Source organism: Lathamus discolor, chromosome 3 (genome assembly GCF_037157495.1).
Source record: "Lathamus discolor isolate bLatDis1 chromosome 3, bLatDis1.hap1, whole genome shotgun sequence".
Taxonomy (NCBI): domain Eukaryota; kingdom Metazoa; phylum Chordata; class Aves; order Psittaciformes; family Psittacidae; genus Lathamus; species Lathamus discolor.
In genome coordinates, this window is record NC_088886.1 from 121,973,084 (window position 1) to 121,998,622 (window position 25,539).

The following is a 25,539-nucleotide window of genomic DNA, read 5'->3' on the forward strand; positions in this document are numbered from 1 at the left end:
TACTGTATGATCTTTGCATGGATTTCTCATGGGAACACAAATGTTTTTTCATTTGTGTTTCTACTCAGTGATGTGTTTATTCTTCATCTCCCTTTCTGTTTCTGGCAGCAGGTATACCCTGCCTGCCTACCTTGCTTACCCCAACGGTTTGTGTTGGTTGTTCACACTGAAACAGCAACTGAGTCAAACTTTCTTTTCCCAGCATATCGCATATTGCTTTGGCAGAGTTTCCATTCTATTCCTGGCATGAAAGGGCAAAGCCTCCTTTTCTTACCCCTTCTTTCCCCCTGCGCTGACCCTCATGGCTGTCAAAGTCTTGCAGCTCTCCCCAAATCTGGCAGCAGCTCCTTTGAGGACCAACCAGCACACAGTGCTGCTGTTCCTGCCTCTTTTCACTGGGGTTTCTCCTTGTCCCTGAGCAGACCTTTTGCAAGCATTAATGCATGCTAATGAGGCATTAAATGCCAGGGCAGAATTAAAGAATAAAGAAGTGACGTCTTTGACATCTTTACAGGAGCCAGAGCTCTGTCTGTGGGTCTCTGCTCTTAAAGAGGCACAGCATGTGGGTCACAGCCAGAGGTGTCACCTGGTGGCGCATGCATCAGATATACCCAACCCACCCCATTCTGCTGCAGCTACCCCCTCCCACAGCCAGGAACCGCATATCTCAGAAAGTAGAAAGCTCCAAAGTAAAACCAAGATGAACTTTGAAAACACAGCTCATCACCTCCTTGCTCCCCAGAGAGCGGTCTTAAAACAAACTCACTTAAATGCTCTGCCTCTGTGGTCAGCAGCTCACTGAGTTTGTCGTTTGCATTTGGTCCTTCTGATGACAGTAATTAACAGAAATAAACATTGGGAAATGAATGGTGTATTTGGGGTTTAGAGGCAGATGAAAGCCTCAGGGCAGCACGTGAGTGAACTTCTGAGCCTCCGCATTCCTTGTTGGCATGCACTGACAACCTGTGAATTTTGCTTAGTTTGTTTGAAAAATTGAATTTAAATAACTGACCTGAAAGAGAAGTGCAGCACAGGCTGAAGGGTCATTCTTTCTCTTTCTTTTTTTGTCGTATTTTGAATGATATTCTGCCTTCTTCCAGCTTCTTTGGAAAGGGAGAAATCTGTTCCAAAACCATGGACCTTTGGTGAACTTGAACCAGATTATGTGTTTGCATCCAAATACGGAACTGGGCAAGGCTCCCATGGCACTGGATTTTGCACAGAAAGACTCTCTCTCTGCTTTGGAGCCCACTCCTCTCAACAAGGTCCAGCTGAAAGGGCATTCAGCCCACTTGGGCTTTGGCAGGGTGGGAATTAGCCTGCTTTTCATTTGAAGGATGGACCTGAACCATAGAATTTGGCCCTGGAGTCCAGGCATTTGTGATTGCGCGGCTTTGTTTTGAAGCCACATTTTATTTTAAGAACAAATCTGGAGGCTTTTGGGGTTTGAGCTTACAGGAGCCTGCTCAGGCACTGGGGCGGGAGGATGAAGCTCATACTTCCTGGAGGCACCACGCTTTGGTGGAAGGGTTGTGGCACTATAGCTTTTCTCAAGACCTTTATCTGCATTTCATCTAACTGCATGCTCACTGTATGTCCCCTCATGTTTCTAAATCTTCCAGAGCCTTCACGGTGGCAAGAACTGATGGCTTAATGTAGAGTTGCATAAGCAGACCTGTGCAAAGAGATGGGCCAAGAAAGTATATAACTGGGAGAGAAGCTTCTGGTTCTGAACTCATGGCTGATGGTGGTATCTTGGCAGGGTTGAGAGAGCCAAGTGGAAACTGCTCTTTGTCAAACAGTTATCTTTGTCAGGCTTTTGGGGGAGAAAATAAACAAATGGGGGGAGCTGCACTGAGGGTGTTTTGCAAGCAGGTCTCGCCTGTATTGTCTGTAAGGGGTCTGGGGAGTTGGCTGGGGAGAGGAGCACTGCAGTGGGAAAGGTATTGGTACATCCCATGGGAGGCCAAATAAACTCCTGCAGGAGAAGGGATGGAGGCTGACAGAAGAGGACAGTGGCACAGAGCCCTTTTTCAGTTAGAGATTTGGAAAGCTAAAGGAGGGGGGAAAACAGGATTCACACACACACCTTATCTGGCTTAAGGAATAATACGCATTGTTAGCAGGTTTTGCAGTATCTTCCATGTCAGGTTCTTAAGGGGTGACAAAACCAAGGATGAGCATGTGCCCAATTCGGGGGGATGATATTTGGACCCGCGGCTCAAAAGGAATCAGTGCACCTATCCCGATTGCCCCTGCTTGGGAAGAAGAGCTGTGTCTCTGGGAGGATCTGGCAGCAGTTCTCACCCTGTATTGCTCCCTGCACTGGGAGTAGTGTTGGCAGCACCTAAAAGCTCCGGTTCCCAGCTCTGGGTCTCCGTCCAAAAGGCCACGTGTGGCAGGCTCAGCTGAGGCGCTAACGTAAGCAGAAGTCAAGAGATCTGTGGAGTGCTGAGCTTACCTAAAAAAAAAAAAAGAAAAAGAAAAAAGGAAGGTTTATTTTAAGCAATGCAGCTTTAGATCTCCTTCAGGAAATGACTCCGCGCTGCCGGTTTTGGCTTTTTGGTGGATCATCAGCCGTATCTCGTGATTGCGTTTCAGCTTCCCTTCTGCAGCAGAGAGAAGGAAAATGAGGAAAGGCTGGCCAGGGCTGCCACAGGAAATCCGCCTGCCCCTGATCACTTTCAGCTACCTTCATGAGACAGCAGTTTCCAAAGCCCTGTTTTCCCTGCCCAGTTCTCGTTTAACCCAGAAGTTCCCAAGTGAGTGAAAAACTAGGAGGCTCAGGGCTTTCTCTATAATGGCAGTGCTGCAACATGGGAGATGCTGGCAGTAATGTGGGGCTGGTGATGGGGCTTGTGGTACCCAAGCAGCTCAAGCATGTATTTACTTCTTCACATTTGGTTTCGTTAGGCTGCTATTCTGGTGCTATTTTTGATGACTGGTGAGCTCAACCAGCACTAACATTGAAGTCAAGACTTATTTAAAGCCTTGTCAATTCTTGGACAAACCCATATGCTTCAGGATATAAATGTCTGTTGAAATTAATACAATGCAAAGATGCACACAGATCCATGGCATTTGGCTTAAAAAACACAGAAAAGAATTATTTACTTATTACTAGCCTCTTAATGTTGGTTTTGTTGTTTCAGTATTGCATTGTGGATAAATGAGCATGGGCGAGCTCTCTTCTGGTGTGAATGAAAGCAGTCTGTGGATGCATTTCAGTTTACGCAGAAACCTTAGACCCTTGACATTTGGCTGTCCTTGTTTATATAGTAACCTCCTTTCCACAAGAGGTTGTTATGCTTGCAGGCTCCAGGACTTGGGGATGCTCCTGCCAACCTGCCACCCCTGTTTTCCCTGTCAGACTGGTATGACCTGGGGAATGAATCCTAACTCATGCCCTAGTATTTAAAATTTGCTGAGCTCTCCATGACTTCTAACGGTGCCAACCATCTGGCAGCAGAGCTGTGCCATGAACCAGAGCTGTGCCGCGGGCAGGCTGCCTCACCTTGCCTGGCCTCTGGAAGTGCAGCTCTGGCTGCTTTGAGTCATGGAAAGAGATCAGTGCGAAAGTCGATGATTGATTTGCCTAAGCCGGCACTCTGTCTTGCCATAGCCTTTTCCCAAATGGAAAAGTCTATGTTTTCCAAGTGTTCGGAGCCTTCTTCCGCTGCCCTCTCTCCTCCCAGTCAAAATGTGCCATTCATGGAGCCTCCTCTGCAGACGTCAAGCACCTTTTGCTGAGAGACTGGTCTGGTACTAAACTGATATTCAGGCCGTGCCCTGTGTCAATAGGGTTTGACCACTTTCTGACAAGCAGGCCTTTTGGGTGCATCCGTCTCTGGGGAGTACAACGTGTGGCTTCTGCACTGGGGCTCTCTGGGTGATGGGTACGGTGGCCAGGTCTCCTTAAAGGGGTGGTAGCAGGGAGTCTGGAAATTGCTTGCCATAACTCATTTCTCTTAATTGGTTTTCCTGTGGGGTTTTTTTGTGGTTTTTTGGTTTTGGTTTGAGTTTGATGAGGTTTTTTTTTTTTTCAAATGAGTTGTTCAAGTAACCAAAAATGACAAAAGCCCAGCATTTCAAAGGTCCTGACCCAAAGCCTGTATGTGAGCACAGAGCCACAAAAATAACTGCCTTGAATTAATAGGAACAAAATGCACTATGATCTTTCCCTTCCCAAGTGCTCAGAAACCAAGAAATTGGCTTAAAAATACTGAGGATTATATTTCTCTTGTGTGATAGGCACATCTATTTAATTTTCTAGAAGGTGGGGAAAAAAGGACTGTTGGGGGAGCTTGTTTTCAAGCCCTTTCTCCCCCTTCATAAAATCTGGTACCTTTTATTTTTTATTATTTCTTTCAAAAGAAAGCTGGCATTTTTGCACAGTTTTATGGTCCTCAGAAGTAAAGGGCTTTAGGTAAACCGCTTCCTATCCAAAGACATAGTGACAGGGCTTTTAGTGCATAGAATTTCAGACCTCTTGGTGCAGCAGTGGTCTGTGCAGTTCCTAAAAGACAGTTATCATGGAGGGCAGACAGTGTGCGCTGCCAAGCACTCGGACACTGTGGGGTCACACTCTGCAGCCTGCTGTCAGGAAGCCTGCAATGAAATCAAGGTCAGAGGCTGGAAGTTTCTGCCCGAAGCTGCTGCCCTGATTCCTACTCACCAGCAGCAGCCCTGCTCAGGGACTGCGGCCCCGGCACACAGTGCTGGTGTTGGGCTGCCAAGCGAGCTTCGCACTGTGCCGGGGTGAGGGCAGAGAGGATTTGCAGCTGTCATCCCATTGGGCAGCTGAGGGGGAGAGGCAGACAGCTGGGGTGAAATGAGGACAGCTGGGCATCCTGACAGAAGGTGCCTGAGTGACAGTGAGATGTGCTGCGGAGCCAGAACATGGCAGTGGGATGGGGATGTATTTCAGAGAGAGGCAGAGGGACCACCTGGGCTGCGGGTCTAGGTCCACCTTCATGGCCCCCTTGGGAAGAGGGTGCCTCCAAGCAGTGGTGTACCCCATGGCTCCTGCCCTGTGGATCCCAGACTAGTCCAAACTTAGTCTCTGTTTCTGCTCTCCCCATGCAGAAGCATTGCTTTCTTCTGCTACACCCTCCCAGCATGTTTCTGCAGCCTCCCTAACATGTGTTTCTTCTTAGCACCACCCCACACACCCCCCACACCACACACCCCCCACACCCCCCCCCCCCACAAATCCAAGAGCTGCCTGGAAAGTATGTTATCAAATTCAGAGGGAGCATTTCATTTCCCAGTTAGATCCGGATCTTTTAAACATCAATGCTTGTCTCATTTCAAGGATGGGAACAGAAGAAAATACCTCTTGTTATGTTTGGAGAACATAATTGATGTCTTTTGGCTTCACAAAGCAGCTTTAATAGAGAACATGCAAACACAAAAGGTTGAAGGGGGTTAAAGTCCAGGGTATTGTCCTGCACCATGAGACTTCTGGTGCAGAGGTGTGTTGAAACACACCCTCCTTGAAGACTCATTTTCATGTTGGAAATGAAACTAGGAAGTGAAACTAGGTTCATCATCGGCACAGTGATGGAAGGCTTCCGCAGGCATGATCTTACATGGCATACAGACTGCTTAACTACATCAGCACAAAGTGTGGCCATAGGATAGCTGAGACTGCAAACATGCAGCACATTTTTCTGCAAAATATGAGTGCCAGGTAGCACTACGCACACTGTAAACCTCAGCTCCAGGTCACCATCACCAAAAGGCTCGCTGCCACACTGCCTCAAGGATCCTCTTGGGTTGTGTCCTGAGGAAGACAATGGAGTGGAGTCCCATCTCTGGTGCTCGAGATGGACGTTGAGAAGTAGGATGACTTTTGCCACAGCCATATGAGGAACAAATATATCACATTAGCCACGTATTTCCAGTCTTCGAGCTGTGTGGGAGGTGAATGGAGAGCACCAGAAGTGGAGATCATGGCACTTGTAGGAGTAGCTACTCTTTCATGCTCATGTGGTGAAGATTGTAACATCTTTGCCATTAAAGGTCAACATGGAAATTCCCACTCTTGGCACATGCCCCATGATGAGCTTCAGCCAGTGACTTCTTGCCTGTTGAGCCAGTGTGGCCAAGGCAGAAAACACATTTCGACATGTTTATAAATTTTAAGCTCACACCCTACACTTAGTCGCCCTCGTATAGAGGGCTTTTTCTTCATCCCTGTCAGTAAACGAAAACACTTGCTTTAGGATTATGTTTCTTATTTTTTTCCAATAGCAGTGGTTTAATAGGATGCATTATCTAGAAATGGCTGTTTCCCTTCCCCAGGCTCCATACCCAGTCTGCCAGGGAATTGAAGGGATGGGCCTCCTATTTTGTAGCCTCCTATGCTGAACTGGCACTGGCAGCTTTAACAACTAAATCATTTTATGGGCCAGAGACATATTTCTAATGGATTCACATCTTGTGCTAGGCTCTGTGGTGTTCTTGGAGGACTGAGCTAAAGCTGATGATACAGGGACTCTGCCCAAGAGTAGAGGGTGGCTGCCACCTACATTGAGACCATGGGGCAGTGTGAATGAAATCAGCTTGCTTCTCTTGGCTCTCACAGCTCAAATTCAAGTGTGAGCATATTTACTAGAAGCCATGTACATGGATTCCCAATGCCAGCTGCTTTGGATTCCTTGAAATAGTGCCCATTTAAGAAAACCATGATTTATAGCTAATTTGGACACATTCATTGCCATGGAGGCACAAAATTCTGTGTGTGAGAGCCTGATTGCCTGAATTAATTGTGAATAAAAGCCAGCCACCCCATTCGGTTTGCTTGTGAAGCAAAGGGCTCAGGGGTCCCTGCTCTGCAGCTGCACCCTGAGCAGCAGCAGTCATTACTGTAGCTGGATCCACAGCCTCAAAAAAGGAGCTTTGTAGGGAAGGGGCAAACCAAACCTGCTTGTACAGATGTCTGGGGAAAGAGCAAGGCTGTCGTGAAGGCAAACAGAGTGAAAGACTTTTAATCTCCATCATATGTAGGCAAGGAAAGAGGTCACCTCTGGAGATCATGTAAACATAATCTCCTCTGTCTGGTAATGTTTGAGTTTGCAGGCTGAATCCAAAGCAAATGGTGGGAGTGCAAAAGAGATTGTAGGAGGGCAACTCATGATGCGCTGGAACATATGAGATGCCTAGTAAAACAGAAGGTGCTCCAATGACTTTTGGCAAGGGATATAGCTTGACAATCCACAGCCACGCTTGGAGTGATGGGAGAGGCAGGGAGATCAGTGGGTTTGTGCTGATGAAAGGAGCATGCATATAATTTATCCTGTCTGAGGCACTTGAGGGTGTTTCCAGTGGGAAAGCTGAGCTGTAATTAGGTTGCTGATGAGCATCGTATACAAACCCTTCAGCTCTATAAACTGTGCCTTCAAAGGCATCCCTGCTCCTAGTGACTGACCAAGGAGGAATTCAACCAGTATTTGCAATGAGCTGATGGATGCCTTTCTGAAACCAGATGCTCGGCTGCCAGCCACTCCACTTACCATCACTGAAAGCCTTGAAGCCTGTTGACTCTCTCAGCCAGTCGCTAAACCCATAGCTGCAAGGGAATGCTTCAGTAGAGGAGTGTATCTGTTTTTTCATCCATCTCTGCTGTGAGCTGCCCTAAGCTACTCTATGGAGGAGGTTCAGCTGGTACTAGCAACCTTGATGGTACGTCTGGGACGTGGAGGTCTTGCTGGGACACAGGAGACATTGCTTGTTGATTTATTTATTTTTTTTAAGGTATTTTAAGGTTTGGGGGAGTACTTCTGAAGTAAACGTATTAGGAAAGAAGGGTAGGAAAGACCTTATGAAATGATCGACCTGTTAGGCTTTTTGCTACTACACCCTGGGCTCAAAACCTCCAAGGAAGCACAGCTCCATTCGCATTTTCCTATCTCTTGATGTAACAGAGAAAAGAATAGATTAATTCATACAGAACACCAGCCAGCCCAGTAAACATGGAAGCCCTTGCAGGAGCTCCCTCTTTTGCACTAGTTTGGAGGCTCAGCAGTAATACTGATCTTCAGAGCTCAGAGTCCACAGAGGGCAGGGAAGTGTGGAGGAGGAGAAAACTTCATGTCGAGTGGTGTGTCCTGGAGAGGGCTACGCTGGAAGCAGCACTTGAGGCCCTACTTGCTCTCACAGTGGCTCTGCTAGCAAAACCTGTTGCAAGACTGAGCAGAACACTGGCTGCAGTCTGGCTATGCCACCTCCTGTTCACCTCATGTGCTGAGCAGTGAGACCGCATTGAATCTGCCACATCCTCTTGTGCCCCGAACTATTCATCTGCCCAGTGTCATGTCTCTGAGATTGACATACCTGCTTTGAGTATCAGTATTTTGAAAGCTGTTGCCAGATCCCCTTCATCATCCTGGATACTTTTGTTACTCCAGTGGCTGTGGAAATCATGGTACTGCACATAACCCTCCTAGTGTAGCTGGAGCCTTCAGGTGGGCCCATGAGTGAAGTCAAGCGATGCTTAAGAGTTACTCACTAGGGACCAAGTGATAGAGTTTCTGCTAGACTTTGCAGAGGTGGAAGGTGTAGCGCTCTGTGAAGCCCAGTTACGAGGTGCTGGGGACTGGGGGGCAGAGGTAGGGAATATTCACAAAGCTCATGACAACATGCTGCCAAAACATGCTTCCAGGTGCTAATGTTTGCTTCGTGGTGTCAAGCACTGACTGGGGACAAACCAGGAGGGTGTAAAATGGCACCTTGAAAAGAGAGGGATACTTGGGGGCCCTCATCTGGAGGGAGGAAAATAAGAAGGTAGCAAGTTTGGCAGCTGGCCAGGGCATGCAGTCTCTACCCTAATTGTGTTTGAGGTCTGCAATAGTAGGAGGTTGTTCCTTGTGTGGACTTGAGTTACTGTAGAAGGAACCTGGAGAAGCTGGTAAATAGGTATATTTTGCTGCTAAATGTAGATAATAATTTGATATCTAGGTGTTTGCTGTCACCATCTCTGTTGCTATGCCATGCAAGGTCTCTATAGCAGCTTTTCCTGCCTGGGATGCTGGTGACACCTCCCCTCTGCTCTTGCCTTCAGGCCATGGAGAGTGTCATTGCGGAGAATGCAAGTGCCACGCAGGTTACATCGGGGACAACTGCAACTGCTCCACCGAGACAGATGGCTGTGTGTCCAGCGATGGGCAGATGTGCAGTGGCAGGGGCAGCTGCATCTGCGGGAAGTGCCAGTGCACCGAGCCAGGGGCTTTTGGAGAGACGTGTGAGAAGTGTCCCACCTGCCCAGGTGTCTGCAGCACTAAAAGGTACTCATGGTGGAGTTCAGAAGGGATGTCTCGCTGGTGGGAAGGGCAGCGCTTTGGTTCCTGGGAGACTTTGCAGCTAAGGGGTTACTCCTGCTTCATTAAACAGGGGTGATGAGCCCCAGGCAAGCCTGCTGCAGCTCAAAGCCCATGGTAAGCCACCTGAGAGTATCCCAGGTAGAGAAGCAACAGGTGTTGTTGCGAAGTCCTCATGGAGGTTCATGTCCCTGTTTGTTTCCAGTGCTGTCCCACTCTGCAGGAAAGGCTGGCAACCCCAGTTTTGCTGCACCCTCATCTGCAGACGTCTGGGCTCAGAGAGCTGCAGGCTGCAGAGGAGGGGAGGTTGGGTATGACTGCCTGTCTCATAGCAGCAGAGGTGTCCTGGGCATCAGCTTCAGTCTGGCACAGAGCAGCAATGCTGTATGCCTTGATGTCAGGCAGGATGGATTTTGCCATAGCTGGTGTGGAGCTCCTGACATCCGAAGGGCAAACAGACTCCAAACCTACCAGCTGCTTCGTACCTCATTGATTCTGTTCCTAGAATCTTGAGATGGAGATGCTTGGCCCTGAAGTTGCTTTTACTTTGTAGTGCAGATGTTCATTCTCCAGACCAACACCCAGGAAGTGACTTTCTTAGGGGTGAATCGCTGTGTTTGTGTAGTTTCCTATGGGTGCTTCATCTTCCTTTCCATGTGTCTTTTTGCAGGGATTGCATTGAATGCAAGCTGTTTAACTCAGGAAGACTGGCTGATAACCAAACCTGCCAAAAGCACTGTAAGGATGAGATCATCACCACTGTGGATGTTCTTGGTAAGTAGGCAGCAGCAGGACTGCAGGCGGTGAGAGCCAGCAACTGTGGCATTTAGCTCCTCTTAACCAGATCAAGACCCATCTGGAACCTCAGGGTTTTTAAATGTGTGTAGGATGTATATGTGGTATTTGTGACCCTCCCTATGGGCTGTAATATACATTGAGGTCAAACCCCTTTGATTCTAAATAACATCTTACCATATCTAACCATTGCTGCCAGTGCAAGGAGCAAAGACAGTGGGATGAGATCAGATGAGAGAAGATTAAATGAGCCATGGGAAACTTGCAAAAGGACAAAGTATCACCCCAAAAAGATGTTCTCTAATCTTCTGAGAATTTGTCTTGGAAGAAGTGAGCTTGTAAGAAAGCAAAGCTGTTTTGGAGACAATGATTTCTGCTTTGGTGGAATGGACAGCTAAAAGCCTCTCTGGCAAGCTCCTCTTCTGCCCTTTGTGTTCTCTTCTAGAGGTCATCCCAAATGCGCATCCCTCAGCAGATAACTTTCACCACTTCTTTTTAAGCTCCATTCTGCGAGGCCCTAGTTGTTATTTAGGGGAATAGAGAGGATCCAAACTTGTGACAGCTTTAATTGCAATCCTGACCCTGGCTTTAGCGATATCCCTTGGAGAGAGGGATGGAGATCAAGCGGGGATAAATTACTGTCCACATCTGACATTTCCTCTTCTTCCCATAGTTTTTAGAGGTAGGAGTGTTCTATCTTATTTGTCCTTTCTCTCCCTTCCTCCCAAGCTGCCTGCAGGCAATGTTTTTCCCATCGCTCCTCTTGTATCCAGCGTCTAGGTTTTGAATTACAGCCAGTAGGGTTTCCTACCTTTCCCTTTGGGAGATTTGCTGTTGTTCTCTCCATCCTCACTGCAGTTTAGCAGCACCCTGAGAGAGGTTACAAGGCACTTTGAAATCATACAAAGCTCCTTTCTGATGTCTGGCATGCATGTGTTTCTTAGGAGCCACCAAATACTGGGGGTTAAAGCTCAGTTCTCCTTCCTGGGTGTTGCAGCATTCCTAAAGCCAGCTTTTGTGCTGACTGCATGCTGGGAGGTGAGGCTGGGCTGTGATTTGCCAACCCCCTACATGGCCTTCAGAGACAAAACACAGCCAGATTTCTGGTTTAAGACATTTTTCAGAATTACGCTTGCTCTTCAGTTCAGCTACTGCAGTCACATTGCAGGTGGTGCCGAGTTCTTGGGAGCTCAGGACACCCTACAGCTTGTAGATCAGGGCTGCTAGAGAAAGGGGTAAAGCAAAATGTTCCTAGAGAAAGCACTTGGGAACTGCGGACTTCTTCACAGGCAGACTCAGCCAGATCCTGGTGTTCAAGTGTTTTTGTGTTATGTAGCACATCTTAGAAGTCCCTGCTGAGATGCCAGACACTGATATTTGTCATGGAAGACATAAGTCTACATTGTCCTGGCAGTGGAGGATGGGATCTTCTCAAATTGCGGCCCTGCGGAGAAGGACTTGGGGGTGCTGGTTGATGAGAAAATGAACATGAGCCAGTTTCAGTGCGCGCTTGCAGCCCAGAAAGCCAACCGTATCCTGGGCTGCATCAAAAGGAGCGTGACCAGCAGGTTGAAGGAGGTGATCCTGCCCCTCTACTCTGCTCTTGTGAGACCTCACCTGCAGTATTGTGTCCTCAACATAAAAAAAAGTTCTGGTGTCCTCAACATAAAAAGGACATGGAACTGCTGGAACAAGTCCAGAGGAGGGCCACGAGGATGATCAGGGGACTGGAGCACCTCCCGTATGAAGACAGGCTGAGGAAGTTGGGGCTGTTCAGCCTGTAGAAGAGAAGGCTGCGTGGAGACCTCATAGCAGCCTTCCAGTATCTGAAGGGGGCTATAGGCATGCTGGGGAGGGACTCTTCGTCAGTGACTGTAGTGACAGGACAAGGGGTAACAGGTTCAAACTTAAACAGGGGAAGTTTAGATTGGATATAAGGAGGAAGTTCTTTCCTGTTAGGGTGGTGAGGCACTGGAATGGGTTGCCCAGGGAGGTTGTGAGTGCTCCATCCCTGGCAGTGTTCAAGGCCAGGTTGGATGAAGCCTTGGGTGGGATGGTTTAGTGTGAGGTGTCCCTGCTCATGGCAGGGGGGTTGGAACTAGATGATCTTAAGGTCTTTTCCAAACCTAACTATTCTATGATTCTAACTATTCTAAATACCAAGTTGTGATGAACACACCCTGGAAGATCCCAAGGGCCTTTTTGCTCTGGGTATGAAGCAACCAGTGCTTCAAAGCTTTGTAGAGCAGAGGCATCTCTTGGAATCCGAGCCAGTATGATGCATTTTGGGAGGCTTATATGACTTGTATTGGACTTTTCAGGATCTCCTTTGGTTCTGCAGTATTACATTTCCATTCCTGACAGTTCGAGGGAGGAGCTTTCAACACGAGGGGAACTTGACAGGTCCAGCGCTGAGCTGAACCTGCCAACAGCACACATCAGCACACATCAGTGAACCTGAAAGCACCTCTCTCTGTAGATGTGTGATCTCTCAAACCCAGGGAAGACCAACGGAGATAATTACTATCAAGACTTTATTCACCTGTATCTTTTAGAAGAATAATGGTGGAAGGATGGGATTGAAAACAGATGGGCCTGGAGGAACTAATATTTGCTGCTCAACTCAGAAGAGCATTAGTCAAGAAACATGGAAGTTTTATCTGTATTACTCTAATTAGTACTTTGCTTTGTAATAGTCAGCACTTCTCCAGCCCTGTCTTTGATGTCGCTGTGTAGGTAGAGCATGTTTTTCCATCCTGAGGTAAGAAGAGCTGAGGTTTGTCCACACCAGGAGCCTTGTCAGGACTCAACAGAGGGGCAGTTGCATCTGGGCTCAGAGCTGTTGAAGTGGAGGGTATTAATCTTTCAACTGAAAGCAAGTCAAAGACATTGAAAGGAAAGACAAACAGACAGGAGAGAGATAAGGGGCTGAAACAGCAGTAGTTGTTAGCATGATCATTTTTCAGCATGACGGACAGGCATGGATATGAGTGCAGTGAGCTATGGGAAGCATTTTCCAGGTGCCTAAGCCAAGGTCACATCTTTGCTGGACAAATAGACTGAATGCCCAAATCCCTTCCTTTGCTGTGAAACTTGCAGCCCAAGCAGGCCTACAGAGATGTGCCCCTGCAGAGATACCTGGCATGGCTGGAGGTGTTGACCATCTCCCTCCAAGCACTGTCGCTACAATGAGGACACCCCATGAGTGTATCCATGCAGGGCAGTAGGTCTGCTGAAGTCACCCCTGGAGCTAGATGTGCAATCCTCAGATGTTGGCTTTAATAAAACTTTTTAACAGCTTTTGTGAAGCAGACTTCCTCAGGAAGCATCTTACAGTGACCAGAGCAGTGACAGGCTCTGGCCACAGTATGGTATGCCTGGTCTGTCTGGTATGTTAAACAGGCAAACATACAGTGCCCGTATGGCCAATGGGAATCAAATAGTCTCCTTTCTTGCAACCCCTGCATGTCCGCATCCTCCCCTCCAACCAACTCCTTCCTTCCCCTTCCCTCCCCTTCCCTCCCTCCTCCTCTCCCCATTTTCTTCTTCTATCTCACTCTTTAAAGCAAACTTCTCAGCTGTTTCTGGAGCTGGAGCCGTTCAGCACAGCTGAAGCATGAGCCAGCTGTGGGCTGCTGCCACCGCTGGCCCTGTCTGTAGTCTCACAGGCTGAGCCTGAGCCCCTCGCTTTCTCTTCAGGTTCCGCTCTTCAAGAAATTAAGATGTCATTAATAGCCAAAGCAGACTTGTGGAAAGGAAGCGGGTGGTGTGAGTGCGTGAAGTTGCACCTGCTTGCCATGCAGCGTTTGCTGAGTGCCACATTTTCTCCAGCAGTAAGTCTGGACACCGCTCAGTTACAGTTTGCACAAATCATGATCAAACAGTTCTGCTTTCCAGGCTTCCTCCCTGTTCCTCCTCTCCCAGGCTCATGGGAAGCCCTGCTCAGCTTGTAGAGGAGAATTGTGCTGATTCTTAATATTAGACCTGCCAACTAAGTCAACCTAAGTGCCGTATTGCAGCTTTAGACATATCCATTAGGAAGGGTGACTAGGTCAAAAATCAGGAAAACCTATGCCATTGCAAGTTCTTATGGGGAATTTAGCTTAAAAAGAAGAAATTAGGATATAAGACTTCTGCAGTCTTTAGGACTTTTTTTATTTAAAACAAAATAAAGTTCTGCAACTCTGCATCTCATTCCAGAAACAGATGATCCGAATGCAATTCTCTGCGCCTACCCAGTGAATAACTGCGTTATGAAGTTCACCTACTTGGAGCTTGCCAGTGGGAAATCCAACCTCACCGTCCTCAAAGAGCCAGGTTGGTTCTCCCTTGGGTTTGCTTTTAATAGCACAGGGTGCTCTGGGAGACGTGATGGGCTGGTGGGGAGCCTGGAGGTTTGTGGAAAAGTTGTTTTCACTGGCTGCATGAGGGCACGCATGAGCAGATGAACTGGGATGATTTAGAGTAACATGCTTCACAGTGCTAAAACCCAGATCCAAATGCTCCCAACTTAGTGAAAAAAGGAAATATGCACCTGAGCTGCCAGCATTGCTAGCAATTGGCTGAAGGGCTTTCTGCCAGCCTGGGATGCTGAAATTAAACCCACCCCATTTTTATAGCAAAAAGCATGCCATGTACTGGCTTGGTGATACAGCCACTGGGAGAAAAATATCTGAAGGGAGAACCTGATGCCGCTGATTAAATCAGGATGTTAGGAAAGCTCCACACTACCTATGGATTTTTGCATTGCCAAAGTTCTAGTTCTGGTCCAGGCAGTGTAAGGGCTGTGTCCCTGCCCCTGTGCCCTGGCTACTGCAGGCAGCTGTGTTTCCAAGTGTTATTTTCATCACGTGCAATGCGGTTTCCCAAAGCAAACCACACGTGGTGTTGCAGGACAAACTGGCAAGCACCCAGCAGCAGCTTCTTGCGATCTCCTCTGGTCCTCAGAGGCACAGGCCAGTACAGGAAAGACTGAGATACCACATGTTTTATTTAACTGGTGCTGCAGCTTGCACTTAATTGAAAGACCGGTCGATTAGCTGACAGTGATGTACTTATTTAAAGTGCCTAGAGACCACCTCTGTCCATGTGGGCCAGAAGATGAGCTGGCTTTTGCCAGAGGCACCCTAATCCTCTGTGTCCCGCATGGGTCACCTGGCATTAAAACCAGGCGTCACTGTTGGACGGTGGCACTGCAGCACTGCTCTTCCCTGAAGCACTGTGTGACATCCCAGTGACGTCCATGAGAGCTGTGCCTTGACCTGCCTCTAGCCAGGAATTTTTTAATTAAAAAGCATCCTCCTCTTGGTTTCAGACAGGACTGTTGCTTCTTTTGATGTAGTCACTGTTGCTAGGGCTGCCCTGAGGCCATTTGCTCAGTGGCTGCCATCCAAGTCCTTACATCCTGGTATTCTGATCCAGAATACACTTGCACCAGGGCTATTTACCACCTCCCCCTTGTTACCAGCATGCAGCTCAGCCCCCAGTGCCGTGACGATCGTGCTGGCAGTGATCGGCAGTGTGGTCCTGGTCGGCATCATCCTGCTGGGGCTCTGGAAGCTGCTCGTCACCATTCACGACAGGCGGGAGTTCGACCGATTCCAGAGTGAACGTTCCCGGGCCAGATACGAAATGGTGAGCCCAGGGTAGGGGTGCTGCTGGTGTATCAGAGGGCTACTGCGGTGCACCAGCAGCAAACAGCTCTGCAGTGATGGAGAACGGTGGCAGGTGTGGGGAATGTGGGTGCTCATACCCTGCAGCAGGGCTTCAGGGTCTGGCACATTGCACTGCCCTTCCCCTTGGCAAGTTACAAATACTCTGCAAAATTATACTCAGCCTCTGGTTTCATCATGTATTTCCCAGCAGTACTGAAGGGCGGAGGTAGGGGAGCGGGGACCAGGCTCCAACTGGTGGCAGCCAGGTTGGTCTGGTCTCTGATAGAGCCCTTCTGGGAGGCTTGAGGTGGGGTTTGCAGCATGTGAGGATATCACCTCTGCCTGCAGACAGGACAGAAGGCAGGTCTGACAGGCAAACTATGGAAAAACAGTACTGCTTTTGGATCTGAATGCACATTTCAGTCAAATTAATGGCAAATGAAGGGGGGATTAGATACATTTTAACCAGATACGGAATTTGTTACTCATCTTTGTTCTTTTTGTCTGCTTATTTCTCCAAAGGCATCCAATCCTCTCTACCGAAAGCCTATTTCCACACATAATGTAGAGTTCACGTTCAACAAGCTCAACAAGTCTTACAACGGTACAGTTGACTGATGGGGTCTTGGTGCCTGAGACTGCTGAGGACAATTGCTTGACTGTAACGTGCTGCTTCCCCACTTGAAGATGGGATCCTCTTCAGGGTGGAGAATCCCTTACGACAGGACTGGTCGATGACCAGAGCCTGTTATTTGCACAGTAAGGAGAAAAGTCTGGTTCATTCTGGAGGCACGGACGCAAAGGCAGGCTCCCCGCCTGTGCTGATGGACTCCGAGCCACGTACGACTCCATACCCCAGCTTTCTGGATATATTAAACCTGCCAACTAAGTCAACCAAGTGCCATATTGCAGCTTTAGACATATCCCTTTAGAAAGGGTGACTAGGTCAAAAATCAGGGGAACCCATGCCATTGCAAGTTGTTAGGGGGAAATTAGCTTAAGAAGAAGAAGGGTTTGGAAGCATTTGTGTAAGAAATTAGGATACGGGAGTTCTGCAGTCTTTAGGAATTTTTTTATATAAAAAACAAAATAAAACTATTGTGCATATATGATGCTGTAAGTAGAATTCATTGTTTCCTTCCTAAGCTTCCCACCAAAATTGAGGCTTGCTCCTGCAAGCAACAGTGGTGCTGCCTGGTTGTTTTATTAATAGAGCCTTATCAGTCAAAGCATGGCTATAAAAACAGGAGATGGAGCCACAGTGGCTGCTGCAGAAGGTATGTTGATTTAATACCGTGGTGTTGACCCAGGGCTGGGAGTGCCAGAAGGAGCTCCTGCTCTGTGCCGGAGGTGTTAAACAGACAGGAAGGTGGTGCGAGCCCAAGGGAAATGGGAGTTTAGGCTGAGGAAACTAAATTAAACACCATTTCTTGGGGTGGGCAAGGAAGCGTCTGGTCTGGGTGCCTGCAGGAGGGCAGCTGGGAACACACAGCACCTCATCCAAACCTCTGACTTTTTACCAGAAGACTACTGCTGTGGGGTCTAGTGGAGCCCAGCTGGAAAAGCAGGGAAGCCCTAAGCTTTTGGCTGGAATGGGAGCTGGACAAAACCCAGTGTTGTTGCTTCACAACACACATTCTGCTTTGGTTTGTTGGGATTTTTCCCCCCCCAAAACTGCTCCCTCAGCCACATCTGTTTTGCTCTGGAGCTGGGGTTTGGGTTACCCTGGCTGACAGCTACAGTTTTAGACCTACACAGTCTGCAGTGAGGCTGCAGCCGCCAGCAGGAGCAAGAAGCTGGAGCAATTGCTACTGCTGCTTTTTATCTTTTTCCCCTTTATTTTGGTTTTTTTTTCTTGTCTCTTTGCCCTGAACAGATCATGCAATGCTCAGCAGAAGGAAGCTTGCCAGGGAAAAGCAAAAACAAATGGCATTCATTGTTTTGACTTGCTCTTCTCATTGGAAAAGGGCCATGGGCCCATCCTTCCATGTTTTTTTTTACTTTATTTGGTTCTGCCTCTATAAACAGAAGCTCTTATTTGCTCAGTATAAACAGCTCTCCTTCAAGAACTTTATGGTCCCCCCTGCTCCTACCAGCAGCACTGAAGAAATGCTGCAGACCACACTAAAAATAGCTCAAACTGCAGAACTTTAGGAGCACAGCAAGTGGCACATCAGCAACATCGGCTCTGATCAGATTGGGGTAAAAACCCCCAAACCCAGACCAAATGAAGCCTGTACTTTGTCTTCCCACTTGATTCCACTAAATCTGCCCTAGCAGAGGAGGAGGGTGTATTTCCTACGCAATACTGAAGTACAAGCTAAAGTCTGCAGGCTGAGATGTTGTGTATCGAATACCTGGGACTAGCGCTGCCACCTGGGAAGGAGCATCCATGGGGCACATTCCGTTTTTGTGACCATCCCACTGCCTAGTGCCAGGCTGGCAAGGTAGATTTCATTACTATCACAAAAGAAATAATAGTAAACAGTCAAAACATAATCAGCACAAGTAAACAGAACAAGTTTGACTTGGTAGAAGTGACTGATTCACACAAGCTGTACTGCTTCAGCATGGAAAAGGGGAGCAGGAAGGAAAGTGGAGGGAAAAGAAGGCCAGGAATGTTTCAAACCATCTTTGCCACCCAAAGAAACAAACTCTGAACACAGCTTTGCTGCTCTTAATTCATAAGGGACCAAGCAGTTCGAAAACAAAACCAGTCCTTTGCTTTATTTCCTTGCATTCTGAAAGGAAAGGGACAGGCAGTGCCTCCCTGCCACCCTTTCCCTTGCAGATTACCATTCTGCTATGGCATTTCCCAGCACGCTGGGTTAGTGCTGAGAGACCAGGACAACCACAGGCCAGGCACTCAAGCCAGTGTGCAGAAAGACGGGCATAGGGTTGATGCTGTCAGTGGGGAGCATCCTGCTGCATGTGGTGCTGGGCCAGGAAGCTTCTCCATAAGTTGCTTCTAAAGAAAAAAAGAGGAAGTGATGCTAAGAGCAAGAAGGCTTTGCTTTACTGTGTAAGCAGATCTGCGTTTACCCTTGCAAGGTTAGTGCCAAGCACAGTCATGGGAATGGTGTATTTCAGTCAGCAGCAGTTCATTTGTGTCTCTAAATAGAGGCAGCTTGACCACAGCTAGCATTCCTGAATGAAAACTCCATCAAAAGGCATCAGTGGGTCACATGTGATGGAAAAATGTCAGTGCTTTGTCTGGCCAAGCTGGAATCCGGATGCCATTGCAACATCAACTCCTCCTGTTTCCCCAGCCACAGCTGGCGGCTGCTGCTGCTGCATGGCCACTGGGAGTGGGGCTTGCCAGCACGTTTTCCCTGTGCTGCTGGTGTTCCTGGGGGAGAAAGCATCATATCGTGCCTTGGGAAAAGCCGAGACCAATGGCAGCATTATTTGCTTTGTCAATTGTGGAGGTACACTGTAACCCTTCGCTGTAATACAAACCAGAGTGAGGCATGCCCTCTTTGTATCCCATTTGCCCCTTATGGTGGAGTGAGAAGGTGCTCAATAGCTGAAGGCAAAGACCAAGCTCTAGAAGATGAATGCCCCACACTCTTGAGCCTGTTTAACCTTGTGTTTCGCCAGCCACGTGTAAAGTGAAGGATGTAGTGTTTTGAGTAAGGATCACCAAGATGCCTGGCAGGAAATACCAGAGGAGGTAACTGACTCCAATCTGCAGCCCAGCAGCATCTCCTGGCCCTTATATCCCAATATCATCTCCATATCAGAACACATGTTGAACTGGAACTGACTTTTGTTCCTTCACCTCATATTCACTGCCAGCCTACCAAAAGCCAAACAAAACAATACAGCAGAGCCTTGGGGGTTTATTTCATCCTGTCCCTTTCTCCATGCCCACTATTTAGTGCTGGTGTTCACTGGACTCTGCCCAACAGAAACTTCTCCAGTTGGCTCTCATGACCCAGAAGGGTTACCCAGCCTGGGGGGTGGACAAAGACTGCAAGCATGGGTTCACAGAACTCTGGTATACACAAGGACATGGAGGCTTCATTTCCTAAATTAATCCATTGCGTTTTACTACAGGTCACCTCTATCACGGCAAGTATACTTACGATTAACAAAACAAGTATATCTATACTACAAACTACTACCAAAAAGCTGTCATGGTTTAACCCCAGCTGGCATCTAAGCTCCACTCAGCCACTCTCTCACTCCCCCTTGGTGTGATGGGGGAGAGAATCAGAAGGGTAAAAGTGAGAAAACTCATGTGTTGAGATAAAGACAGTTTAATAGGTAAAGAAAAAGCTCCATACTAGCTACTAAGAAGAAAATTAACTCTATTCCAGCCAAAACCAGCCCAAGCAAATATATATAAGTTAAGTTGACAGCAGCAGAAATCAATATTAGCAGCAATGAATATCGGTAGCAAGTATATATTTCAATTTTACAAGTTATTACAGAATTACCACTAGTAAAGCAGTGAATACACTTACAGAATCACAGAATCCCAAGGGTTGGAAGGGACCTCAAAAGATCATCTAGTCCAACCCCCCCGCCAATAATTATTGTTTCAGAAATAGCCTCAAGTTGCATCAAGGGAGGTTTTGATCGAATATTAGGAAATACTTTTTCACCAAAAGGGTTATCAAGCATTGGAACAGGATGCCCAAGGAAGGGGTGGAGTCACAATCCCTGGAGGTAATTAAAAGATGTGTAGATGTGGCACTTGGGTTCATGGTTTAGTGGTGGACTTCCCCTTCTTGAAAATGGGGGTTATATTTCCCTTTTTCCAGTCATCGGGAACTTCACCTGGCTGCCATGATTTTTCAAATACAATGACCAGCGGCTTAGCAACTTCATTCGCCAGCTCCTTCGGGAGCTGTAGATGGATTTCATCAGGTCCCATGGTCTTGTGTACTTTCAGGTTCTTAAGATGGTCTCAGACCAGATCCTCTCCTACAGTGGGCCCAAGGTCTTCATTCTCACAGTCCCTGCATCTGCCTTCCAAGACTTGGGTGGTGCGGTCAGAGCCTTTGCCAGTGAAGACCGAGGCAAAGAAGTCATTCAGAACCTCAGCCTTCTCCAAATCCTGTGTAGCCAGTTCTCCCGAGGGCTTCCTCAGGGGGCCTATGTTGTCCCTAGTCTGTTTTTTATTTGCTACGTACCTGTAGAATCCCTTCCTGTTATCCTTAACATCCCTGGCTAGGTTTAGTTCTAACTGGGCCTTAGCCTTCCTAACCTGGTCCCTAGCTTCCCAGACAACATCCCTGTATTCTTCCCAGGCCACCTGTCCTTGCTCCCACCTTTTATAAGCCTCTTTTTTCCCTCGAAGTTTCCTCAGCAGCTCCTTATCCATCCCAGGAGGTCTCCTGGCCCTTCTGCCGCACTTCCTTCTAGTTGGGATGCAGCACTCCTGAGCTTGGAGCAGGTGATCCTTGAATATCAACCAACAGTCTTGGGCCCCCCTGCCCTCCAGGGCTATATCCCATGGAACCTTACTAAGCAGGCTCCTGAAGAGGCCGAAGTCTGCTCTCTTGAAGTCCAGGGCAGTGAGCTTGGTGCACGCTCTTCTCACTGTCCTGAGGATCTCGAATTCGACCATCTTGTGATCACTGCATCCAAGGCTGCCCTGGAGTACCACATTCTCAACAAGCCCTTCCCTGTTGGTGAGCACGAGGTCGAGCATGGCACCTCTCCTTGTCGGCTCCTCTATTACTTGCAGAAGGAAGTTGTCTTCCACACAATCGAGGAACCTTCTGGATTGCTTGTGCCAGGCCGTACCGTTGCTCCAACAGATATCAGGGTGGTTGAAGTCCCCCATGAGGGCAAGGGCCTGCGAGCACAAGGCTGCTCCTATCTGCCTATAAAGTGCTTCATCCACAGAGTCTTCCTGATAGGGTAGTCTGTAACAGATCCCCACAGTAATGTCCCCCATCACTGTTCTCCCTTTGACCCTGACCCACAAGCACTTTGTTGAATGATCACCTGTCCCCAGACAGAGATCCATACCCTCCAGCCTATCACTGACATAAATAGCAACTCTCCCTCCTCATCTGCCCAGCCTGTCTTTCCTAAAGAGCCTATAACCTTCTATTACAACGCTTCAATCATAGGAGCTATCCCACCATATTTCTGTGATTCCAATGATATCATATCCCCATAGATGTGTACACATCTCTAATTCTTCTTGTTTATTCCCCATACTATAGATGCTTGTATAGAGGCAGCTGAGCCAAGCTCAGAATTAAGCCTACTCATTAGCTGGAATGGCTGAAGTAGCTCTACATTGTTCCAACCATTTATTACAGGTGCTAGCATCTCACTGGTAGGGTTGGGACTGATCATTTCATCCTCCCCCAGCAAATCTAGGTTAAAGCTGTCTTCACCGGTGTGGCAAGTCTCCTATCAGAGCAACTCTTCCCCTTTTGTCAGGCAGGTCCCATCGGTAGACTTGGCTTCCCAAAGCAATTCCTATGGTCTAAGTAACCAAACCCTGACTACGGCACCACCCCTTTAATCATCTGTTAAACCTGCCAGATTCACCTACTCATTTCAAGGCTTTCCCTCTTGACCTGGAGGATTGATGAAAAGATTATCTGAGCTCCAGAGTCCCTTATTGCCTTTCCCAGGACTGCAGAGCAGTCAGTGTCACCTCTGTGCCTGGCAGAATCATGGAAAAGATTCTTCATGAAAAACAACAAGGCGCTTGGTGACAGCCAGCATGGCTTCACTAAGGGGAAATCCTGCCTGACCACTTTGGTGGCCTTCTGTGATGGGGCTACAGAACCGATGGACAGGGGCAGAGCAGCTGACATCATCTACCTGAACTTGTGCAAAGTGTTCGACACTGTCCCGCATGACATCTTGCCTCTAAATTGGAGAGACATCAATTTGATGGATGGACCACTTGGTGGTTAAAGAACTGGCTGACCTCGACACTCTTGAGATGCAGGCCAGTGCCAACCTCATGAAGTTCAACAAAACCAAGTCCTACACCTGGGTTGGGGCAATCCAAGACATAGCACCAGGTTGGGCAGAGAAGAGATTCAGAGCAGCCCTGCAGAGAAGGACCTGGGGGTGTTGGTCGATAAGAAAATTAACATGAGCCAGCTTCAGTGTGCGCTCGCAGCCCAGAAAGCCAACCGTATCCTGGGCTGCATCAAAAGAAGCGTGACCAGCAGGTCGAAGGAGCTGATCCTGCCCCTCTACTCTGCTCTTGTGAGACCTCACCTGGAGCATTGTGTGCAGTTCTGGTGCATAAAAAGGACATGGAGCTGTTGGAACAAGTCCAGAGGAGGGCCACGAGGATGATCAGGGGGCTGGAGCACCTCCCGTATGAAGACAGGCTGAGGAAGTTGGGGCTGTTCAGCCTGGAGAAGAGAAGGCTGTGTGGGGACCTCATAGCAGCCTTCCAGTATCTGATGCTGGGGCCTGCAAGGATGCTGAAGAGCGATTCCTCATCAGGGACTGTAACGATAGGACAAGAAGTTATGGGATAAAACTTAAACAGGGGAAATTCAGGTTAGATATCAGGAAGCAAGTTCTTCGCTGTGAGGGTGGTGAGTCACTGGAACAGGTTGCCCAGAGAAGCTGTGGCTGCCCCATCCCTGGCAGTGTTCAAGGCCAGGTTGGAGGGGGCTTGGAGCAACTTGGTCTAGTGGAAGGTGTCCCTGCCCATGGCGGGCGGGGGGTTGGAACTAGATGATCTTAAGGTCCTTTGCAAGCCAAACCATTCTATGATTCTATGTAGTTTAAGTTGTAAGTGTTGGTAAGAAGGGATTTCAGTAGTGAGAATTAAATACTATGGAATGGTTAGAAGATATTATGTGTGACCTAAGCATAACGTGAATGTATGGAATAAGGGGTGGAAATTGTATTGGGTCTGGCTGAGATGGAATTAATTTTCTCCATAGCAGCCATCATAGTGCTGTGCTTTGCATTAGTGACTAGAAAGGCGGTGATAACACACCAGTGTTTGGCCACTGCTGAGCCATACTTGCACAGCATCAAGACTGTCTCTCCAACATTCCCCCTCATCAGTAGACTGGGGGTGGGCAAGATCTTGGGAGGAGACATAGAAAGGACAGCTGATCCAAACTGACCAAAGGGATATTGCATACCATAATAAAAGCTAAGAGGAAGAGGGAGCGTGTGTTACCTATATTTGTCTTCCAGAGCAGCTGCTATGTGTACTGAAGCTCTGCTTCCCGGGAAGTGGCTGCGCATTGCCTTCTGATGGGAATAAAATAATTTGTTTTCCTTTGCTTTTTCATGCAGCTTTTGCTTTTGCTTTATTGAACTGTCTTTATCTTGACCCATGAGGGTTTTTCCACCTTAGTTTCTCCTTCTGCTCCGTCTTGACAAGGGGAGTAATAGAGCAATCTGGTAGGCACCAGGCCTCTAGCCAAGGTCAAGTAAGGTCAGACCTCTTAGGAAGATTACACAGACATGGTTAGTGTGTGAAGGAAGAAGATGCAAAAGGCCAAGCTCAGTTAGAGCTTTGAATTGAAAACTAGCCAGTGTTCTGTCAGACCACAAGAAGGGCTTTTTTATGTGCATTAATAGCAAGAGTAGGCCTAAAGAAAACATTGGACCAATGCTTATTGAAGATGGCCATCTGACTAATAGGAATGAAGAAAAAATGGAGGCATACAGTGCTTCTCCCTCTCTCCTCTCCTCTCCACCCACACCACACCCCCCCCCCCAAGTCTTCAATAATGCTGATAGACCTTGGGCTGGAGGACCACAAGTGCAGGAACAGCGACTTTCCATTTGGGGACACTGAAATTGCCAGGAGTGCTGCAATCAACTGGATGTTCACAAGTCCATGGGGCCTCATGGGATTCATCCCACAGCACTAAAGGAGCTAGCGGATGTTATGACAGGACTCCTTTTGACCAGCTACCAAAGACCTTGGGAGTCTGGAGAGGTCCTTGCTGACTGGAAGCTAGTCAATATTATTCCAATCTATAAAAAGGACAAGAGGGAAGACCCAGGGAACTACAGACCTCTTAGTCTAACCTTAGTTCCTTGAAAAATCATGGAGAAAATGATACTGGGTACTACTGAAGGCATTTAAAGAACAATGCAATCATCAGGCACAGTCAACATGGGTTTATGATGAGAAAGCCCTGTTTAACTAATTTGATAAGGTCACCAAGCTAGTGGATGAAGGGAAGGCAGTAGGTGTAGCTTTTCTGGATTTTAAGTAGGGCTTTTGATACTGTCCCTCACAGCATCCTTCTGGGAAAGTTGTCCAACTGTGAGATGAGCAATCATACTGTTATACATGGGTGAAGGGATTTTTAGGTAACTTGGGGGCTGTCTGTAACAGAAAAGCAATAGCCTCCACAAGAGGTATTTTATCAATAGAAATTACAGAGTTCTGGGTCTGAAGGCTTGATACCTGGGAGTCATATGAAGTGTTAAAAGTCTGGGATTTTAACAGATCCATGCCCAAAATACTTAAGAGCTCTACTGCTGCTATGGGTCTCAGTATCATTCCACCAGGCAGAGCCAATTTTATCCTGGCCCTGGGGAGCTCTCATCTTTTCTGAGTAATTGCTACTGTAAAAACCCTTGCTTGAGATTTCTGAATTAACCCAGGGGCATCCTCATCTTTAATAAGCTGATATTGAGACTCCTCAGCCCATAAGAAAAGAGACTGTATTTGCCATTCACTATTAATGGTATACAAGGGTGCTGTTAATGATAATTCCAAAAACTGCGGACACCTGGGAGGTGTCACTGGGACTCCGTGGGTGATGATAGGAGCTCCTCTTCTTGTTTTCGGG

The 25,539-nt window shown here is 47.8% G+C and overlaps 1 protein-coding gene across 1 annotated transcript in view; it reads left to right on the forward strand.

Moving 5' to 3' along the window:
* ITGB5 (integrin subunit beta 5) overlaps window positions 1-16,876 on the forward strand; it is a 63,970-nt gene extending 47,094 nt beyond the window's left edge. Inside the window, exons 11-15 of the mRNA XM_065671392.1 lie at window positions 9,065-9,287; window positions 9,991-10,094; window positions 14,316-14,432; window positions 15,583-15,749; window positions 16,292-16,876. Coding sequence (XP_065527464.1) covers window positions 9,065-9,287; window positions 9,991-10,094; window positions 14,316-14,432; window positions 15,583-15,749; window positions 16,292-16,387 — 707 coding nt within the window. The 3' untranslated portion in view covers window positions 16,388-16,876. The remainder of the gene's footprint in view (window positions 1-9,064; window positions 9,288-9,990; window positions 10,095-14,315; window positions 14,433-15,582; window positions 15,750-16,291) is intronic.
* The last annotated feature ends 8,663 nt before the right edge of the window (window positions 16,877-25,539 follow it).